Source organism: Malania oleifera, chromosome 12 (assembly GCF_029873635.1).
Source record: "Malania oleifera isolate guangnan ecotype guangnan chromosome 12, ASM2987363v1, whole genome shotgun sequence".
NCBI classification, from domain to species: Eukaryota; Viridiplantae; Streptophyta; class Magnoliopsida; order Santalales; family Ximeniaceae; genus Malania; species Malania oleifera.
The window spans coordinates 72,093,091-72,115,181 of record NC_080428.1 but is presented as its reverse complement, the minus strand read 5'-3'; the positions used below and the strand labels follow the sequence as shown (position 1 = coordinate 72,115,181).

At 35.2% G+C, this 22,091-nt stretch overlaps 1 protein-coding gene across 2 annotated transcripts in view; it reads right to left on the bottom strand.

Moving 5' to 3' along the window:
* Positions 1-22,091, bottom strand: part of LOC131144111 (phospholipid-transporting ATPase 3) — a 124,547-nt gene that overhangs the window by 66,235 nt on the left and 36,221 nt on the right. For both annotated transcript variants that reach the window (XM_058092504.1, XM_058092506.1), the window contains exons 6-8: positions 21,530-21,607; positions 21,282-21,378; positions 11,396-11,502 (exon numbers count right to left, since the gene is read on the bottom strand). In XM_058092504.1, coding sequence (XP_057948487.1) covers positions 11,396-11,502; positions 21,282-21,378; positions 21,530-21,607 — 282 coding nt within the window. The remainder of the gene's footprint in view (positions 1-11,395; positions 11,503-21,281; positions 21,379-21,529; positions 21,608-22,091) is intronic.

The window sequence follows — 22,091 nt, the reverse complement described above, 5'->3', positions numbered from 1 at the left end:
ATATTTCGAAATATTTATGTTTTCCTTATCTTGGAATTTTCAAGATTTTTTATGGGAGATGTCTTGTTCTCCTCTTTGTAAATGTCTTTTTCTCTTCTTTGTAAATTCTTCTCTTATTAATGAAATCGCTTCTTTTGCTATCAAAATAATAATAATAAGAAAAAGAAGAAGAAGACATCTCCTCTTTGTAAATTCTTCTCTTATTAATGAAATCACTTCTTTTGCTATCAAAATAATAATAATAATAATAATAAGAATAAGCAGAAAGAAGAAGAAGAAGAAGACAGAACCAGAACAGAATAAGCGAAAGAGAAGAGAGAAGGGCACAAAGAAGAAGAACAGAACAGAGCAGGGCAAGGAAGAAGGAAGACGAAGAAGAAAGAGGCAGAAAGGCAAACCTGCAAGCAAGCAAGCGTGCACGCGCGAGAGAGAGAGAGAGAGAGAGAGAGAGAGAGAGAGAGGGGGGGGGGGAACAGCAGCAGTTATGATTTCAAAATGATTAGCTGTACATCAACTTGCATGTCCAGCACTTATAACACTTCTAATACTAACACATATTTACACATTAACAACTAAACATATAAATACAAAAAATAAAGGAAAGCCTCTAAATAATACAAAGAGATCCTAATGCACGCACAATTTCCTAACCCTACGCCTAAAGTATGTGTGCTAAATGGGCGGCTTATAGGATATAGATGGTCCTCCATCATTTATTCCACGCTTTCCAATCAAAATTACAATGCAAAAACAAATAAGAAGTTGTTTCCGAACTATTAAAGCAAAGAATGCATACATCTAAATAAAGTTTCTTCAAAGGTCTCCTACCATGCGACAAGTTATTAGTGAAGACACTATTAAGCACAAACAACAAATAAAAGCCTTAACTTTTAGGGGAACTTTGGACTTCTAGATTTTTTTATTTGAGCGGAAAAGAGAAATTAGACCACGTCAAAAAATCATAAAAGGATTTGTAAGAATAGACCCCCAAAAAAGCCAAGGATCAAAAAGGTTATCCGTTCAAAAGGAGAGACAACAATTCAACATCAGCAACAAAGAAGGAAGCTCATCTGCCTCACTATCTTTGAGGGATCTGCGTAAGTGAAAATCTGAAAAAGGTGGGGTCATCTGAATCAACAAAAAATGAAGCAATTGCACCATTATGCCCCGAACACAAACAACAATGACAAGGAAAAGATGTGGACAAAGCAACATTTCCCAACCAGGTAGTTCTTCAAAAAAGAAAATACAAGAAACCTCACCCAGAACATATCTAGTCTGGGGAATCAAGAGGAGATAAATCTCCACAAACTTTCAAAAGAACATCTAGACCTAAAGTTACTATCATGGTCTTAAATTTCCACGAAATCATCGAAATTTCCGTCGAAATTTCCGGTTTCCATCACCCTCGAAATCGAAATGGCAGTCGATTTCTGTCTTGTATAATATCCGTCGAAATTTCAACAAATCATCCGAAATTTATCGAAATCTCGAAATTTTAGCGAAACTTGTCGAAATTTGAACTATGCAATGAAATTTCCCCGAAATGCAAATGAGAAATTTTGGAGTTAAGTGAAATTTCTCTCTTAATTAATTTTATTTATTTTTATCGAAACAAAATATTACTACAAGTGCTTTTGAAATTTATGAAAAAGTAAATTTACAACAACATTTTATTTAACCATTCATGTCTAAATTATCATTATTTGTATAATAAATAATATTTAAATGGTTTATGAATTTCATTTGTATTAACTAATCACTAAATATGTTTAATGGACATTATCTTACAAATATGTTTGATGCACATATTATATTACAACTTCTCCACCTCATAGACAGCATAGATGTATTTACTTGTAATGTATTAGTCCTAAAACTTAAATTGTTATGTCTATTAATCATTTCTAAAGCTTTATAAAATAATTCCATGCTTACTACTTATTTCCGTTATTTTTTCAAATCGAAATCGAAATTGACATCGAAATCGAAATTTTCATCGAAATTTCCGTACTTTTGGAGCTTCGAAATTTTAGTCGAAATCGAAATTTAAGACCTTGGTTACTATCCCATTCATTCACATGCAACCTCAACATAAATTTTAAGGACTCTATGCCAAAGGGATGAATCCTTTAAGGGAACTGCCAAAAGCCATTTAGCCTAGTGGGCAATGTTTTTAGACACCTAAAATTTCCAAGACCCACACCACCCTCCATTTTAGACCTATACACAACAACCCATCTAAGCAAATGATCCTTGTTCCTCCCAATCGCAGACCAAAGGTAATCTCTCATAATTTTCTCAAGCTTCCTATCAATTCCCACAAGAATCCTAAAAATAGACAAATATTACAAGGGGATGCGAGCAAGACAAGCCAGAATAAGTGTAATGCAACCCCTGAGAGAAAATAACACACCTTACCAACCATCTAACCACTTGGACAACCTCTCCACTACTAGATCCCAAAATCTCCCGGACCTAAGACAACACCCAAAGGGACCCTGAATAAGACAAGGGCCAACGGTATCTTGAAAAAAAAAAAAAAAAGTTGGCACAAGTAGAAAGACAATAGGCATGTGTAAGATCTTTTAAAAAAGTCAAGGGTATTAACAGGTAACATAATGTCTTAATCTGACAATACATCTAATGCATTTCACAATAATTTAATTTTATTAGCTTAACATGCATTATGTGCATTGCGTGTGAAATTTTGTATACCTGGAATTCCTGAAAAATTAAATATTAAATTAGGAGAGCTACATTAAAGTGAAACACATTCATGCATAATAGACACCAAATCCCAAAAGATATAATACAATAGAATAAGAGTGTGCTTACAATTAAATAATTTTTATTTTTTATTGGTTGGATGTTCATGCCCTCCCAGCCATCCCCGTCCCTAGGTGCAAGATGAAGTGAAGGCCTTGCGCACTAGGTGTTACAATGGTTGGATGTAGATCAAATAAAGTTTAATAAATATTTTTCGTATGATTACGATGAAGTTTCAATCTTTTGTAGAGAATTCAGTTTCTCACAAGAACAGCATTAATTGGTATTTCTTGACATAGCGATACTGAATTCCCTAGAGAGATGTTTTTGCACATTTTTTTCCCTTGACCCATTTTATCAAATGAACAAAATGGAACTTTTCAACTTTTTAGTTTGAACTGTTGGTTTTGAATTATAAATTTGTTCGTAGTAAAATATTTGGACCACTGTTTTAAGGGTCTTTATCTTTTGAATGCATTTTTCTTTTAGAGCAAGAGAAAATTTAATTCATTTTAATTCATAGGAAGAGAATTTACAAAAGGGAGAATGAGACGTCTCCCCAAAGAAGGCCTGGAATTATCCAGTAAACGAGCCAAAAAGAATACCAAAAAATAATAAATCAGCATTCCAAAATGTTTCTCCAATCTCTATGTAACTCATGGTAACTAATTCCTCCAAAAAAAAAAAACCAAACTAGCGCACCACAGTGAGGCCATATACTGAATTGTTCCCCAAACTAGCCCCATAGTTAATTTCTTCCCATTGAATATCCTTGCATTATGCTCCAACCATAACCCCAATAAAACAGTGAATATTCCACACTTTTGCAGGACTACCTTGTCCTTTCTCATACTAAAGCCTTTGAAAGAAATATCTGACAATTAACCAACTGAAGAAGGGCAAACCCAGCCCTCTCCAAAAATACCAAAAAGAATATCCCAAATCCTCCAAGAATATTCAGCGCAAAAAAAGATGAAAGCCATCTCTGAATTTTTATGACGAGCGCACATACATCGAGAGAGAGCCTTCAAAGGTCTCCTAACTTGCAGCAATTTATTTGTATTGATTTTATTGAGCACAACCAACCAAGTCAAAGAATTAATTTTTTGAGGAGCCTTAGCCTTCCAGATGAAACAATAGAGTGGAAAAGAAGCATTGGAGTCAAGAATTCAAAAAGAGATTTACAGCAAAACACACCCAACTGATCCAAAGACCAGGATCAAACATCCCTCCCTGATGAAAGACTACTCCCATTCAATAAAGATAACAAAGAAGACAGCTCTAACATCTCCCTATCATTAAGAGGTCTTGTAAAATGGAGATTGCAGGAAACCAATGGACTACTCAAATCCCCAACAAAGAAAGATATAGCTCTATTTCTTTTGAATGTATTTTATCCTCACATCATTTTTTTATAGCAAAAGAATTCTCTTTTTTATGATAAAAGACATCATTAATAAATTAAGAATATACAGACAAAAAACACAAAGGAACAACCTATAGACTAAAGAACAAGAGAGAAAAAACCATCACGAACCAACACTCCCAACATGTAAAGCCAATGCACTGAATATCATAAAAGTTCACCCCCTTAAAATTCCCTTGTCCGACACACCAAAGAGAAGCCAAATAATGTATCTTTCCCCAAACCAACAACTGAGCCAACTTCTTCTCCAGAAAAATTTGTGCATTACTCTCCATCCACAACCCCCAAAAAACTGCCCAAAAAAATCCCAAAGCCAACCCTTCCTTTTTCCTGCCAAATCCAGCAAAAGTCACTGCCAAAAAATCCTCCACTGTTATAGAACTCACCCAACATTCGCCTAAAATACCAAATAGCTTATTCCAAACACTCCAATGCGATGATGCAAACAAATGCGATGATGATTCTACACAATTAAAACAAAGAACATATATGTCTGGAGATATAGCCTTCAATCGTCTCCTAACCTGCAGCAAGTTATTGGTATTAATTCTATGACGTGCAACCAACCAGATAAAAGCCTTAATTTTAGAGGGGACTTTGGCCTTCCAAGTGCAATTCTTTTTGTGATTTTTTGAATAGGTCAAATTTTAGAGGGGACATTTGGCCTTCCAAATGGATCTATAGAGAGGAAAAGAAAAATTTGACCTATTCAAAAAATCACAAAAATATTTGCACAAATAAACCCCCGAAGGATCCAGAGACCAAGACAGCCTATCCTTCTCTAAAGAAAAACGACAATTATTCAAGAAGACTAGCAAATTAAGGCTTTTATCTGGTTGTTCTATAGGGATACCTCTCCCATCTCCCTAGCAAAATAATATTTCATTAATAGGAAGAGAATTTACACAAGGGAGAATAAGACATCTCCTAAAAAAGGCCTGGAACAATCCCAAAAACTAAAAAAACTAAAAATACCAAAGAATGAAAGATCAGCATTCCAAATGTTCCTCCAATTCTCTATGTAACTCATGGAAACTAATCACTGAAAGAACCCGAACCAATGCACGACAGTGAGGCCAAATACTGAATTTTATACCAAACCAGCACCCAATTTAATTTCTTCCCATTAAATACTCTTGCATTATGCTCCAACCATTACCCCAATAAAACTGTAAGTATTCCACACTTCCATAGGACTGCCTTATCCTTTCTCCTACCAAAGCCTTTGAAATGAGTAGCCAACAATTCACCAACCAAAGGGGGGAAAACCCAGCTCTCTCCAAAAATATCAAAAAGCTTATTCCAAATCCTCCAAGAAAATTCATAGTGCAAAAGATGATGAGAAGCCGTCTCAGAATCTTTGTAATAGTGCACAGAGACATCAGGAGAGACAGCCTTCAGAGGTCTCCTAATTTGCAGCAAGTTATCAGTATTAATTTTATTGAGCACAACCAACCAAGTGAAAGCTTTAATTTTTGGAGGAGCCTTCGCCTTCTAGATGAAATAATAGATGGGAAAGAAGATTGAAGTGAGTCAAGAATTCCAAAAAAGATTTACAAGAAAACACTCCCAACTGATCCAAGGACCAAGACTGAACATCCCTCCCCAATGAAAGATGACTCTCGTTCAATAAAGATAACAAAGAAGACAGCTCCACCAACTCCCTATCATTAAGAAGTCTCCTTAAATGGAGATTCCAGGAAACCAATGGGCTACTCAAATCCAAACAAAGAAATATATAGCTTTATTTTTCTCAAAGCTCAATTGAAAAAAGATGAGAGAATAAAGCGGATAAGGATGGCATTATCCAGCCAAGGGTCTTTCCAAAAACAGATCCAAGAGCCCCTCCCTGCCTCGAGTTTAGTATGAGGGATGAAAGAAGGATAAATCTAAGAAATGGACCTCCACACACTTCCCAAAGAACATTTTAAACTAACATTGGTTTCCTACCCACTCTCATCCAACCTAAACTTACTTCTTATTACTCTATAATAAAGGAGTGATTCTTCTAAAGGAAAGCGCCACAGCCATTCAGCTAAAAGAGCCATGTGTTTAGACACCAACTTCCCTAGAACCAACCCTCCCTCCTTTTTAGACCTAGCTAACAAAGTGATCACATGTGATTCCCACGCCGCCACCCCAGAAGACCATAGAGAGTCTCTCATGATTCTCTCGAGCTTGCTAGCAAACCTCATTGGAATCCTAAATACAAACAGGAAATTTAACGAAATGATCTACCCCCTAAAGAGAAAAGAGCATCCTTCCAACTATCTAACCTCTTAGTAACCCTTTCCACTACCAGATTCCAAATATTCGTTGCTCTAGGATTACCCCCAAGGAACACCCCCCCCCCCCCCCCAGGTACGTCATAAGCCAATTCAGAATACCACATCCACTTTAGTGTCCCTTTCCCTCACTCACTCTAGGGGCACATTCAAAGTCATTAATCCTCTCTTCCCCATATAAATTTTAAGGACCTGACACCCTCTCAAAAATTTGAAGAATGCCCAAAATTATCCTGAAGGAAGGGCTTTGATCTTCATGGAAAAAAAATAGCATCATCAACAAACTGAAGATGCAAAACCACGACTCCCTTTCTCCCTGCAAGGAAAAATAAAGAAGGGATAAAGGGTCAATCACCTTCTCTAATGTTCCTAAAAGCCCTAACCAAGATTTCTGCTCACCATTAATGATCACCGAGAACCACACATTAGACAAACAGCCACTAACCCATTGACGTCGTCGCTCACCAAAACCCTTCCTCTCAAGGACTTTACCCTAGAAGCTCCAACTCACTCTATCATAGGCCTTCTCAAAATCTAATTTAAATACAAACCCCTATTCTTATTCCTACAAACATCCTCCACCACCTCATTGGCCACAAGTATAGCATCTACTATTTGCCTCCCCCCCCCCCCCCCAAAAAAAAAAAAAACATACGCACTCTTGGCACAAAAAATGGTATCAACAAGCACCACACTCATCTTATTAGCTAGGACTTGGTGATAATTTTATAAACACTAGAAAGAAGGCTAATAGGTCTAAAATCCTCAACCTTAATAGATCTGAACTTTTTAGGCACGGGGGCAATAAACGAGGAGTTGATGCTATTGCTGAAAATCCCATTCCCAAAGAATTCAATAAAAACTTTCAATGAATCACCCTTAACAACCTCCCAACAACCTTGGAAAAAGCTATGTTAAACCCATCCGGGGTTGGGGTCTTGTCTAGCCATACCAAAAACTACCCCCTTCACTTCCTCCTCTTCAAAGGGTCTCTCTCTAACCAACTCTTCTAATCAACATAAGTAAGGTTCCAATCCAACCCCTCTAAAATAGGTCTACAATATTCCTCCTCCAAATACAAGTTCTAAAAGAAGTTGGTAATAGTGGAAACAATCTGACCTTGATCACTAGTGACTACTCCTTTCACACATCTAAACCTCTAATCAAATTTTTACTCCTCTTTTTCCATTAGCTAACCTATAAAAGAAAGAAGAATTACAATCATCTTCTTTAACCCATTTGAATTTAGTTTTTTGCCTCCAACTCCCAGTTCATGCAAAATCACCTCTTCCAACTCATTCTTCATAGAAACTCTTCTAAACTCATTGCTATCCGAGAGAATAGACTCCTTCTCCTTCCTATCCAGGAAAGCCAGCTCTCCCAAGGGTCCAAATTTTCTTATTCTAACATCCCCAAAGACCTCCTTATTCCAAACCTTTAGCTTCTCCTTCAAATGTTTCAATTTTTGCATGAATCTAAAACCTTCACAACCCCTTCCCATAACCTCCCCAAAAGACTCCCTAACCAAAAGCTTAAAAGCCACATGGTCCATCCACATGTTCTCAAAACTAAAGGGAGTGGGGGGCCCATGCCACCCTATTGGATTCCAACAAGATAGGAAAATAATCAGATGTGATCCTAGGGAGTGTAAGTTGAGTGAGATTCTGAAACTCGTCCTTCCATTCCCCGCAAAATAGGAATCTATCCAATCTACTAGGCAACTGCTCTAGCCACCCTACAGACCAGGTAAAAAAGCCATTACCCAATAGAATATTTCTCAAACCATAGTCCATAATTAATGAGTCAAAGTTCTGCTTACTTGCAGAAATCCTCCCCAACCCCCCCCCCCCTAATTCTCTATGGGAAATCTTACCACATTAAAATCCCCTCCAACTATACACCTACGCCCAGTCCATAAACAGAGTAAATTTCATCCCAAGGAACACTCCTAAGAGTTGATCTAGAACTACATTGATGACATCATTTTATCAAAAATTCATGAGTAACATTAGGACGTCCTAATTTGATAGCGCTTTTGATTTTAGGAAGATAATCTTTCATGCAAGATACAAATTTATTTTATTACAACAGATAGGGGTATATAAAATAAAAGCATCATTAGCCGCAGCAGACCTATATAAGTCTTTCATTTTTTGTTTCAGAAGATTCCTTACATTAAGGGTGGGCAAAACGGGTCAATGGCTAATGAATGACATGGGACTCATTAGGATCAAGTTAATGTTCAAGGTAAGCTGACCAATTTATAATCAGGTCAAGCCAAACAAAATCCATTTATTTTACGGGTCACATCCAGCACGCATCAAGATACCCATTTAAACAACATCCCACTTGACAATTGCTGACAATTGCCCATTGCCCAAATCTACTGCAAATTCGTTCCTATAAATTATGGTTCTTGAAATGATACAAAACCACGGGCCATAGCCCATGCCTTACATAGCCTGTTTTATAAATTTTAGCTCATATTTGTTGAAATAATAAAGAGAAAAATAATAAATAATCAAATTAACCGTTGTTTTTTTAATAATAGTAACTTACATTTGTTGAAATATTAAAAGAATAATAAAAATATGTGTTTTTAAAAAATTTACGCATTTTTTAAACTATAAAAAAAAATCAAATAAATTTATTATATGATAATTATTAATAAATACCCATTTACAACCAAACCCCAATCGTTTAAGTCCCACCCCCACCCGTTAATGACTCAACCCAAGCCCAACTCGTTACCCATTTTGCCACCCCTGCTTTCATGCAAGAAACAAATTTATTATGTAGGAGAGATCAGGATACATAATATATTAGTTTCATTAGCCATGCTAGGCCTATTGATGTAGGACAAGAAGCAAGACCTTGGAAAAATCCTTGTTTGAGAACAATTAACAAGAACTGGTCCAAGGGATTGTTGGGGTTAGTAGCTAATTGTGGGTTTAGTTCAGGACCGTGTACGTGGGGGCTTGTTTGTAATATTTGTATATTTTAGGGGTATGTTTGCAATGTAATGTAGTTTTAGGATTACATGTGTAGTTTCAAGTGAAGAGGGTTTCTTATAAATAGTGTGTGAAAGCCATGCTGTAGGCAGTTGTTCTCAAATTTGAATTGAAGTGAACGTGAGTTTCCCCCTAGTATCTCCTCTCTTCTCCTCCTTTCTCTCTTCAATATCTTCTAATCTCTCCATGACTGCAGATCCTTGATGCTGCTCCTGCATCACCTATGTAAGAGTCATGATGCTGCCAATTTTGTAAAGGTTTTTTGTTTGTATTGTATTTTTCTTGTCATATAAAGGTTCTTTCCCTGTTGTTTATAGCTTTTATAGCTTTTTTCACTGATTGGAGAGGATTCCTCATCCTCCATATCTTTTACTGCTTTTCTCCAATTTTAATAAATTAGCTTCTTCTTCTTCTATCAAAAAAAGAGAAAAGTGTACTTAAGGTTAGGAAAGGCCACATAAAGATATTTTAGTACAAAAAAAACTTTTAGTTCAAAAAAAAAGGAATACTTTTGCCAAATGCAACGTTGTACTATAATAAGAATCTTCTGTATAAATAACAGAAGTATGTATATTTTTAGTCAAATACAATGTTTGACACTCTTTTAACATTTACTATTTTTGTATATAGTATAAATATAGATATAGACATGCTAAAAATATCAAGGTTGGCTCTAGAGCCTCCAAAGGATGTAGCTTAAACTGTTATATTGTAGCCCAACAAAGTGTATCAAGCCCTAACACTCCCCGCACATGCAGCCCAATTGCAAGTGGAGGTATAAATAACACCATTGCAGGGAATAAAATAATTTTTAACAAACAAAACACAAACGCAGGCAAGAAGACTAGAACCTAGGACCTCTTGGCAACCATAGCTTTGATACCATATTAGATTACCAATTTACCTAAAAACTTAAGCTATTAAGTTATGGGCCAACAATATATACTGAGCTTCAACAGTCTTTATTTTTCATAATTTTTGGAAAATAAAATTGTGTTTCCACAACTCATTAAAATTTATTATTTTAATTTTTTAAAAAAATTGTGGGACCTTCATATCTAACACAATATTTCTTATAATAAAGCAAATATGTTGATGACAACTATGACCACACCATCTCATTCAATATATCTTAAAATCAACCCTCCCTTCACTGTGCCTCATTAATTTCTAGCCTGGTTTAGGACCGTTGACAATAATTAAATATGCATCCTGTTTTTGCCTTCCACTCTAGTATAATATCAATATAGACTAATGAATACTTCATTTTCATGATACATGTTCACCCAAATTTATCCTCTTCTAGACTTGCCCAGGCCCATCTCCAAACAGTGGAATCATCAGCCAATAATCCCATGCAGCAGTCACGCCATTATTTCATGAAATTTCAAAGAGGTGATGAATCTACTATACTTCAAGTAATGTTCATTTCAAGAACTATGCAAAAAAAGAAAACCCAAACCACCTGGGTATGCTGCCATCCAATGAATCCTCCATCTATCATTAAAAACCAATGAAATGTGTCCATACTCAAAAAAGAGTGATGAGGAAAATCTGATGTGGCACCATAAACAAATTGCTTGACTAAAGAAAAACAGTTTAATCAAATGATAGCTATCTCTGTTCATCAAAATAATAATAATAATAATAATAATAGCTATCCTTTTTTGATTAAATAGCTGTAGCTCTTAAAACAAATTAATTTCTGCAACATGTAATCTAATTAGCAGGAATTACACTATGCAGACCCTAAACATGCTAAACTTGTAATATGGCATTGCCCATGCATCCCAATGATTCTGCAATGAAGTTATGACTGCCAAACATGTCCCATGCATTACAATGGTTCTGCAATTATGCCAATTAACTATTAATAAGTAAGGAAAAGAGAAATCAGAACATACTCGCAAAAGAATTTGATTTGGATTGAGCGGTAATGTTTGCTTTTGGATTATAAGATTGCCGGTGAAAGTGTACAATGAATTATTTGGTTGCTCACACTGAATCTCACCTGCAATTAATAAAATAAGGCTTATAAGAATATAGAAAAAGCAAATACAATCAGATACTTTGCACATTGATGAAAACCCACTGAACTCAGACTAATCTTCGTCCTTCAGTTTTGCAGTAAGATAATGTATGAAACAACAGACATTCAATTGTTTGGAGCATTAAAAACCATTAACCAAAATAAAGACTTCACTTTGAACACCATCAGCTCCCAAGAGCAAACAAAATATCCTAAAATAGCCAAATGTGTTCAAACACGCTCCTATAAAATAGAGATGCTAATATTACTATCTGACAGATTTCACAAATCATTTTGAAAAAAAAAAAAAGGAGATATCATCAACGAAGGAAGAATGTACTAAAGGAAGAATAAGAAATTCTCCTAAGAAGAAAAGAGAACAAAGAAGAAAATATTACAATCAAAATAACACAGCCACCTAGTCATGCTGTAAATACAAAAACACATCCTTTAAAGCTCCCTTCTGCAAAAGCCCAAAACAAGGCCAAATACTAAATCCCATCCTAGAGAAAAGGCCTAGACATCTTCCACATAAAGATACAAGCATTCCATTCCAACCAAATACCCCACAACACAGCACAAACCCCACACCTCCACAAAGCCAAACCATCTCTCTCCCACCAAAAAACCCTTTTAAATTGCACCAATAAATTAAATTTTTAAATGATAACATAAGGAACAGGAACAAATCAATGCAATAATTAATCACTGAGAAATTAAAAATAAAAGAATATTGATTTTTAAAAAGTCCTTCATTGGATTCAAACCAAAAGGTTTCCACAAACAAGACCAGGACTAAACATATAAAATATCATTTTAGTACTAAAAAAAAAAAAATTTGAGGTGGTCAATATTGGTGACTGAGAGATGAAAGAACATTTAAATTCATTATCCAGGCCAAAATATCACTAAGAGACAGAAAAAATTTACTCCCAAGAAATTAGTAGGGCAGATGAAGAGCAATCATTCCACAACGTTGTGCAATAACCAAATATCTATCAAACTGAAGCAAAAACTGTAAGCCAGCGGTAAAAGCATCCATGCTTCACCATTTAGAATGATGAACGGTTAAGAAGCAGTGTGCCCATAAAATATGTGTCGCTGAAATGCACAAGTCAAAATAAACAAGTTGCAAGAAAAGAAAGAACAAAACTAGAGAAGAATATATTTACAGAAATTGAAGACACCAGCATACCAGGAAGAAATATGACCAGAAATTGGTTAAGATAGTTGGGGCAAGGGCAACAAAGATCCCTATCTGGACTACTTAAAGTGATAACTGACAAGGAAGAAACTGCTGCAATGTAGAGGAGAAGGCCAGAAAAGAAATTGACACATGAAAAGAAAACAAAATTTGTCTTCCCAATATCAGTGTGTGGAGTTCGTCAATTAATTTTCAATTTTCCACCAAAAAAGGTAAAGAGAAGACAACTCATTCTCCAAACCCCATTTCAAACTTAAGCAAACTCACTAAATGACCTATATGAAAATTGGTCATGGAATGCTGGTTGAAATCTAAGCATTCTGTTGGCTTTATGAGTCTTATCCCGTTTTGATTATGACAAATCCAAAGTACCTCACCTGTGTATCTAATGCTTGAACAGATATTTCTTTTAGAAGGCACGTAGAGTCAAGGTACAATGGAAGTCATGAGGAACTGAAAGCCCACATCACCCGACTTGTAGCATGGCAAAGTGGAGCAAGGAATGAAGAAATTTTTATTTTGAATTGTAATGCATTAAGTTTGGTCTGTAATATTGCATATCTTGCATGATGTGGTTTGATGCTCAACAAAGACCGTAGAATGACCTTAGGATCCAAAACATTTCATGGACAACCCTTCACTTAAAATGTCATACTCATACGCATAGGCTTGAAAAGTTTTAAGGTCAAAACAGGGTCAAACTCATGTTTTTAACTAAACCCAGTCGACCAGCCCTTACATGTTCTATAAGCCCTAGTCGACCGACCATGCCCTTAGGCCAAAATCATGTTTTTAACTAAGCCCAGTCGACCGGCCCTTTAATGCTTTATAAGCCCCCAGTCAATCGGCCTGCTATTTTGGCCTGTTTCATAAAGCCCCAGCCGATTGGCCCAAAATGCACTTGAAAAAGGTCAATCGACCGGCTTCATAATCCGGCAAACCAGATCTAAGCCCTAGTCGACCAAACCCCGAAGTTTTGGAAAATCTCCTAAGGCCAGTCGACCGATTCTATCCCCAGTCGACTGGACCCCTCAGGGATTTGAAAAAGCATCTAAGGCCAGCCGACCGGTGCAGTCACCAATCAGCCGGACCTCTCGGGTTGGGCAAGTTTTCAGCCGAAAAAGGTCATTAATTTCTAATTAAACAAACTGTTGTGAAATGAATGGTGGATGTCAACATCCATGTACCTACCCCATCTCCCTCATGTTTCCCATGCATGTGAATCCATTATTATTATCAGACAAACCCACTTGCTCCTCCCACGGATATATAAAGGGGATCACCTGATTGAGATGAGGAGAGGAAAAACAAAGAGTGCAGAGTGCAAAATACAGAGTGCAGAATATTGAGCGTGCAAAAAATAGAGAAGAAAGAAGCAGGAGAAAAAAGAGAAAGTGAGATATTTTGTAAGATAAGAAGGTGAGATATTTGTACAAAAGTCAGGTATATTTTGTAATTCCTCTTAAAATAGTGGATTTCAAATCTCATCCGTCTGTGGAGTAGGTATAAACCGAACCACGAAAATCCAGTCTCATTTTTATTTATTTTTTATTTTTATTTTATTTTGTTTGTGTTCATTACTTTCTGATTATCCACGTTTATTTATTCCAATATTATTTCATAACACGTTATCAACAAAATGCTCTACCAAGCTGATATATTTATATATATACCGCCTTAATGGACGATTTTATTTTTGTTTATTAATACCGCCTCAATGGCTGGTTTTATTTCTATACTATCTATATATATATTACCAATCTTCAGAAGAGAAGGTAAAATAGTCCTCCTGAAGAGGTTATATATTTAATCTCCCGAAGATATAAGTCTCCTTAAGAGATAATATATCTAATCTCCAAAAGAGATAGTAATTGTTTACCTCTTAAAGAGGGTATATTTTTAATCTCCAAAAAAAATATATATTATATTACTATTTCTGTATTATTTCAGTTAGTATGTTTGCTTTTCTAAATCGCTTTATTATTGTTAATTTATTCAGATGTCGAGCCTAAGCAAAGTTGAGTTTGTTCCCCTTAACATCAAAGGCAACAACTATCTCTCATGGATTCTTGATGTAGAAATCCATTAGAATGCAATGAACTTAGGAAAAACAATATTAGATGGAAATAGCGCATCTCAGCAAAATCGCGCTAAAGTCATGATCTTTATCCAACATCATTGAGAAGAAGAATTAAAAACGGAATACCTCACTGTTAAAGACCCACTCGTCCTATGGAGAAATTTAAAGGATAGGTTTGACCATCAAAAAACAGTGATTTTACCAAAAGCTCGATATGAATGGTTGCACCTAAGGTTGCAAGATTTTAAAACTGTCAGCGAATATAACTCAGCTCTACATAAAATTAGCTCGAAGCTAAAATTATGCGGAGAAAATATTACAGATGAAGACCTATAAGAAAGAACTTTTACTACTTTCCATCCCACTAATGTGCTCCAGCAACAACAATATAGGGAAAGGAAATTTACTAAATTTTCCGAACTTACATCATGTCTTCTTGTCGCTAAACAAAATAACGAGCTTTTGATGAGAAATCATCAAACCCGTCTAATTGGTTCGACCCCATTCCTTAAAGTGAATGTAAACACATCTCGTGGTAGAGGGCGAGGCCGCAAGAATGGTCGTGGGTATGGTCGCAGCCGTGGTCAAAATAATTACTGACATCAACGTGAGGTAACAAACCCTCAGAAGAGGGATGACCCCCAGAAGAGGGCAAATGATCAAAATCAGCAACCCAAACACTATGAAACTATATGTTACAGATGCGGAGGAAAAGGTCATTGGTCGCGTACCCATCATACACCCAGACACTTGGTGGATTTATACCAAGCATCCATAAAAGAAAAGGAAAAAAGTAAAGAAATTGAAACAAATTTTGCCGATAATATTGTTCCAATGGACCTTGATGCTAAACAGTTCAACTCTGTGCATCTTGATGTTACTGATTTCCTTGTACATCCAAATGAAAATAATGATGTAATATTTTAGTTCATATATATAGTAAGTAATATTGTATTTTGGTAAATTGTTGCTATTATTATAGTAATGAGTTTTCAAAATATTTGTTGTAGTGAAACTTATCTTAAAGCTTTGAACGAAGATGTCTATGGAAGAAGTTTGTTTAGCTGACAGTACTACAACACACACAATTCTCCAAGATAGAAAATATTTCCATTATTTGAAAATATCATCAAAAAATATTAATACAATATCTAGGTCTACAAATTTGATTGAAGGTTCCGTAAGAGCAAATATAAAGTTACCCAGTCGTACTTTATTACAAATCGATGAAACTTTATACTCTAGCAAATCCAGAAGAAATCTGTTAAGTTTTAAAGATTTAAGACTCAATGGGTATCATATTGAAACCACAAATGAAGGCAGTAAAGAATTTCTTTACATTACTTCCATTATTTCTGGGAAAAAACAAATTTTAGAAAAGTTGTCAACCTTATCTTTTAGACTATATTATACAAAGATAAAAGCAGTTGAATCATATAATGTCTTGCACCAGAAGTGCAATGACCCAAAGTTATTTACACTTTGGCATGATCATCTTGGACATCCTGAAGATGTAATGATGTAAAGAATCATTGAAAACTCATTTGGTCATCCACTAAAGAACCAGAAGATTTTTTTGTCTAGAGATTTCATGTGTACTGTCTGCTCTCAAGGGAAATTAATTGTCGAACCATCTGTTTCGAAAGTAAATTTTGAGTCACTCAGTTTCTTACAAAGAATTCATGGTGATATATGCGCACCAATACGTCCACCATCTAGACCATTTAGATACTTTATGGTTTTAATTGATGCATCCACAAGATGATCACATGTTTCTCTACTTTCTACTCAAAATGTTGCTTTTGCTAGACTTCTTTCTCAACTGATTATATTACGAGCTCATTTTCCCGATTATCCAATTAAATCAATTCATATGGATAATGTTGGTAAGTTTACATCCCAAACTTTTGATAACTATTGCATGTTACTTGGAATAGATGTTGAACATCCTGTTGCTCATACCCATACACAAAATGGTTTAGCCAAATCTTTTATTAAGAGACTTCAACTTATTGGCCATATCTGTTTGGGGATATGCTATTCTTCATGCTGCACGTTTAGTTTGTATAAGAACCAACTGCTTACAATAATCTTTCACCCATACAACTAATCTCTAAATAACAACCTGATATTTCTTATTTAAGAACTTTTGGTTGTACAACATATGTTCCTATTGCCCCTCCTCAAAGAACTACAATGGCTCCTCAACGTAAACTTGGTATCTATGTTGTTTTTTATTCTCCTTCTATTATTAGATATCTTGAACCTTTAACAGGTAATTTGTTTAAAGCGCGGTTTCAAGATTGACATTTTGATGAAACGGTATTTCCTACATTAGGGGGAGCAAAATTAGTGCCTGAAGCACAACATGAAATCACATGGAATGTCATGAGTTTATCTTATTTAGATTCTCGTACAAATCAATGTGAACTTGAAGTTCAAAAGATTATACATTTGCAAGGGATTGCAAATCAGTTACCTGATTCTTTTGCAAATTCCAAGGCAATACTAAAATCCCATATACCCGCTGCAAATACTACAGCACGTATTGATGTCCCTGAAGGACAACAGCAGGCTAATAAATCTAAGCCGCAAGTTAAACGTGGAAGACCTATTGGTGCAAAAGATAAGACTCCCAGAAGGAGAAAATTCAAATCTATAAACGCTCCAGAAGAGGTTACAAAGGTAAGCATCCAATCGACATTCACAAACCTATTTCTCCTAAAAATGAAATCCCTATTATAAAATCTCCTGAAGAGAAATCTCCTCCTGAAGAGGAATCTCCTAAAGAGAAAACTCTTGAAGAGACATCCCTTGAAAAAGGACAGGTACCTGGAAATAATAATGAGATGTCAATACATTACATAGGAGAAATTTGGGATAGAAATAAAGTTGTTGTCAATAATACATTTGTATATGCAGTAGCTACTGACATTACTAGAAGTAATGAGGATCTTGAACCAAAATCTATGGATGAATGTCGATATAGAAATGATTGGCCAAAATGGAAAGAGACTATCACATCAAAAATAAACTCTCTTTTAAGAAGAAAATTTTTTGGACCCGTAGTCCAGACACCAGAAGATGTCAAACCCGTTGGATACAAATGGGTATTTGTGCGCAAGGGAAATGAAAATAATGAAATTACTCGATATAAAGCAAGGCTTGTGGCACAAGGTTTCTCGCAGAAATCCGGAATTGATTATGAAGAGACATTCTCCTGTAATGGATGGAATCATTTTTAGATTCCTAATTGGGCTAGCAGTCGCTGAACGACTAAGCATGCATCTTATGGACGTAGTAACAGCATACCTATATGGATCGTTGGATAGTAAAATTTATATGAAAATCCCTAAAGGTTTTGAGTTGCCTGAAGCAAAACCTAGTAATTTATATTCAATCAAACTCCAACGTTCCTTATATGGATTAAAACAATCTGGGCGCATGTGATACAATCGATTAAGTGAGTACTTAGTGAAAGAAGGATTCATAGACAATCCAATTTGTCCATGCGTTTTTATTAAAAGATCAGAATCCGTATTTGCTATAATTGTTGTTTATGTTAATGATTTGAATTTAGTTGAGACTCCTGATGAGCACACTAAAGCTGCTAATTATTTAATGGCAAAATTCGAGATGAAAGATCTAGGAAAGACAAAATATTGTCTTGGCCTACAGATTGAACATTTAAATGGAGAAATTTTTGTTCATCAATCTAAATATACTGAAAAGGTATTGAAACAATTCAATATGGATAAAGTTCATCCTCTGGGATCTCCAATGATGGTGCGATCACTTGATGTTAAGAAAGATCCATTTCGACCTCGTGATGAGGGGGAGGAATTACTTGGTCCTAAGGTACCATATTTAAGTGCTATCGGTTCTTTGATGTATCTGGCAAATTGTATTAGACTTGACATTGCATTTGCTGTGAATCTACTAGCAAGATATAGCTCTGCACTCGGCGACACTAGAATGGAATTAAATACATTCTACGTTATTTGAGAGATACATCTAATTTGGGTCTATTTTTTAATTTCAAATCTCAACTAGTAGGATATGCAGATGCTGGATATCTATCCGATCCTCATAATGCTAAATCTCAAACTGGATATGTATTTCTTTATGGAAAACTGCTATATCTTGGAAATCAGTGAAGCAGACAATTACAGCAACATCCTCCAATCATTCTGAAATACTAGCTATTCATGAAGCTAGTAGAGAATGCATGTGGCTTAGATCAATGATTTCTCATATCCAAGAAAATTGTAGCCTTCAGTCAATCAAGGATATTCCAACAATTTTGTATGAAAACAACGCCGCATGTATAGCTCAACTGAGAGGAGGATACATAAAGGGTGACAGGATAAAGCATATCTCTCCAAAATTTTTCTATACGCATTAACTCCAGAAGAATGGTGATATAGATGTACAACAGATCCAATCAAGTGATAATCTAGCAGATTTATTCACCAAGGCTTTGTCAACTACAATATTCAAGAGACTGGTTCATCTTATTGGAATGAGACATCTTAAAGATCTTAATTAGATAAGTCAATATATGGTTGACATCCAAGGGGGAATGTTGTGAAATGAATGGTGGATGTCACCATCCATGTACCTGCCCCATCTCCCTCATGTTTCCCATGCATGTGAATCCATTATTATTATCAGACAAACCCACTTGCTCCTCCCACCGCTATATAAAGGGGATCACCTGATTGAGATGAGAAGAGGAAAAATGAAGTGTAGAGTGCAAATACAGAGTGCAGAATATTGAGCGTGCAAAAAATAGAGAAGAAAGAAGCAGGAGAGAAAAGAGAAAGTGAGATATTTTGTAAGATAAGAAGGTGAGATATTTGTACAAAAGTCAGGTATATTTTGTAATTCCTCTTAAAATAGTGGATTTCAGATCTCATACGTCCGTGGAGTAGGTATAAACCGAACCACGTAAATCCGGTCTCACTTTTATTTATTATTTATTTTTATTTTATTTTGCTTGTGTTCATTACTTTCTGATTATCCACGTTTATTTATTCCTGTATTATTTCATAACACAAACTTAATAATAACCAATGGGTCCCTTAACGGTCAATTTTTGAAGAGCTTTATAAATAGCCCACTTAAAGCTCATTTAAACACTCTTTTTTTATTATTATCTTGAAAATTCTCTCAAATTATTTGTGCTCTATTTTCTCTCATCTTTACATACAAGCAAGCATTTACTCCTTTTCCCTCATTCTTTTGAAAAATCCATTTTGAAAGAGAGCATTGATTATTTCTCACTTACTTCTCTTGCAAATTTATTGCTCTTGAAGGTTGTTAAAGAATCATTCTTTTGAGCATTTATTTTAAAGCATCTACTCTCACTCAATCTTTTATTTTGAAAATCATTTTTGAGAGCAAGCTTAGAGTTTCTCCCACTTATTTTCTTGATAAATATTTTTGGAGAAACTTCTTATAGCTTGTGAATCTTTGTGCATCTCCATTGCAAGATTCAAAAGCTCACATTGTTTTTATTGCAAAAATCATTTTTGAGCTAAACCCTAAAATCTCCTACACTTATATTTGTGAATCATTCTTGGAGATACCATTTGGGTTTTTAGATCTTTGAAAAACACTTAGTTCAGATATCTTATTTGAATCAAAGATCATTTAGTATCTTCTTCTCTCATATATTTCACATATAAAATTTGAGAGAAAAACCATACAAACTCTTTTGAGCATAAATCCTATCATACAAGAGTGCATATATAACTTCATTATACACACTAGCTTATTTTTGAGAAGCATCTTTTGTACACAAAAATTTTCATATCATTTGTATCCCTGCAGTTCGGGGAGTGAACCGTGTTCCTGGCGTGGGGTATCACCTAAGAAGAAGGTGCTCTATTCTGTAAAGAGCGGTTGTAACGGTTTGGCTCCGTCTGGTTAAGGGAGCTAGGGGGACTTCACCCTGTAAGGAGAAATTGTAAACGGCGTAGCTCCGCCCGGTTAAGTGAGCTAAATAGTGAATCCTCAAGCAGGTTGACTTGAAGCGAGGACGTAGGCATGGTTTGCCGAACCTTGTAAAAACGTGCGTCATTCTTTCCCTATACTCTTTACATTTCAGTATTTGCATGTTTATATTAACTTATTTATGTTAGTTTGTGATTGATTGAAAAAATACTGAAATTGTCATACTTGTTTAAATTATTTGGACTATAATTTATCTATTGGATTTGTGATTGATTAGAAAGACCCTAGGTTGTGTAATACTAGTTGTGATCTTAAAATAGGACACACTTGACCTAAAAGTTTTAAAATCTCCAATTCAAACCCCCCCTCCCTCCTGGGAATACACCGAAAATCACACATTCAATCAAAGCTATCAAAAACTTAGCATTCAATCAAAGCTATATAATTCCCTAAAAAATGTAAGTCTGCACCATATCTTGGACCAGAAACACTGGGAACACCACATACTGGACGCTATACCTTTGAATTCAGAAGCTCTATCAGGAGTTAAGTAATCCCATGTCCTTTCCAATGCTTTTCTGATCTTCAAATTTGTTTCGCCATCCAGATTTGCTGTCTGCATCCCAAATGGAGAATAATAAAAAGAAAACAAAACAGAGAAATAGATTAAATTTATGCAACCAACAAAATTTTCTAGTTTTTTAAGTACTCATAGTGAGCTAAAGAAAATAAAGAACTCTTCTATAAAGGGTACAAAAGGAAGAAACCTCAACGTAGCAGACACCATCTGGATTTGTACCAGCAAGAAATAGCAGATCTGCTGGAAAGAATCCATCCTGCTTAACCTGCAACCATTGCAACACTCATCTTCATAGAAATACCTTCTAAATTTCCTACTCTAAAATCCTAAAGATAAATTAAATAAATGTCATTCAGATAGGAAATTTTAAAATTACAAATAAGGTAATAAAGGCGTGTAAATAATTTTTTAATTTCTTCTAAAAACTATTCCTTGTTTAAATTTATAATACTCAAAGTTTGCTAAAATTAGGCAGCAAACATAATGCAAAATGAGAAAAGTAGGAAAGATTAAATTTAGGTGCCCTTTGGTATCATTTTGTTCTCTGCTTTTTGCGTAAACAGGTGCTGGCAATGTGTGTTTGTCTAGCTTGCAACTTTTCAGTTTCTGCCGTCTGTTATCAACTCATAAAAATTGAAATCCAGATTTTGTGGTTCTAGTTGTAACAGAAAATTGCTGCCACAAGATTTTTAATATCCAAAATTCACTTTTGTAGATTAAATAATTTTACAGCTAATTTTAATTAAAAA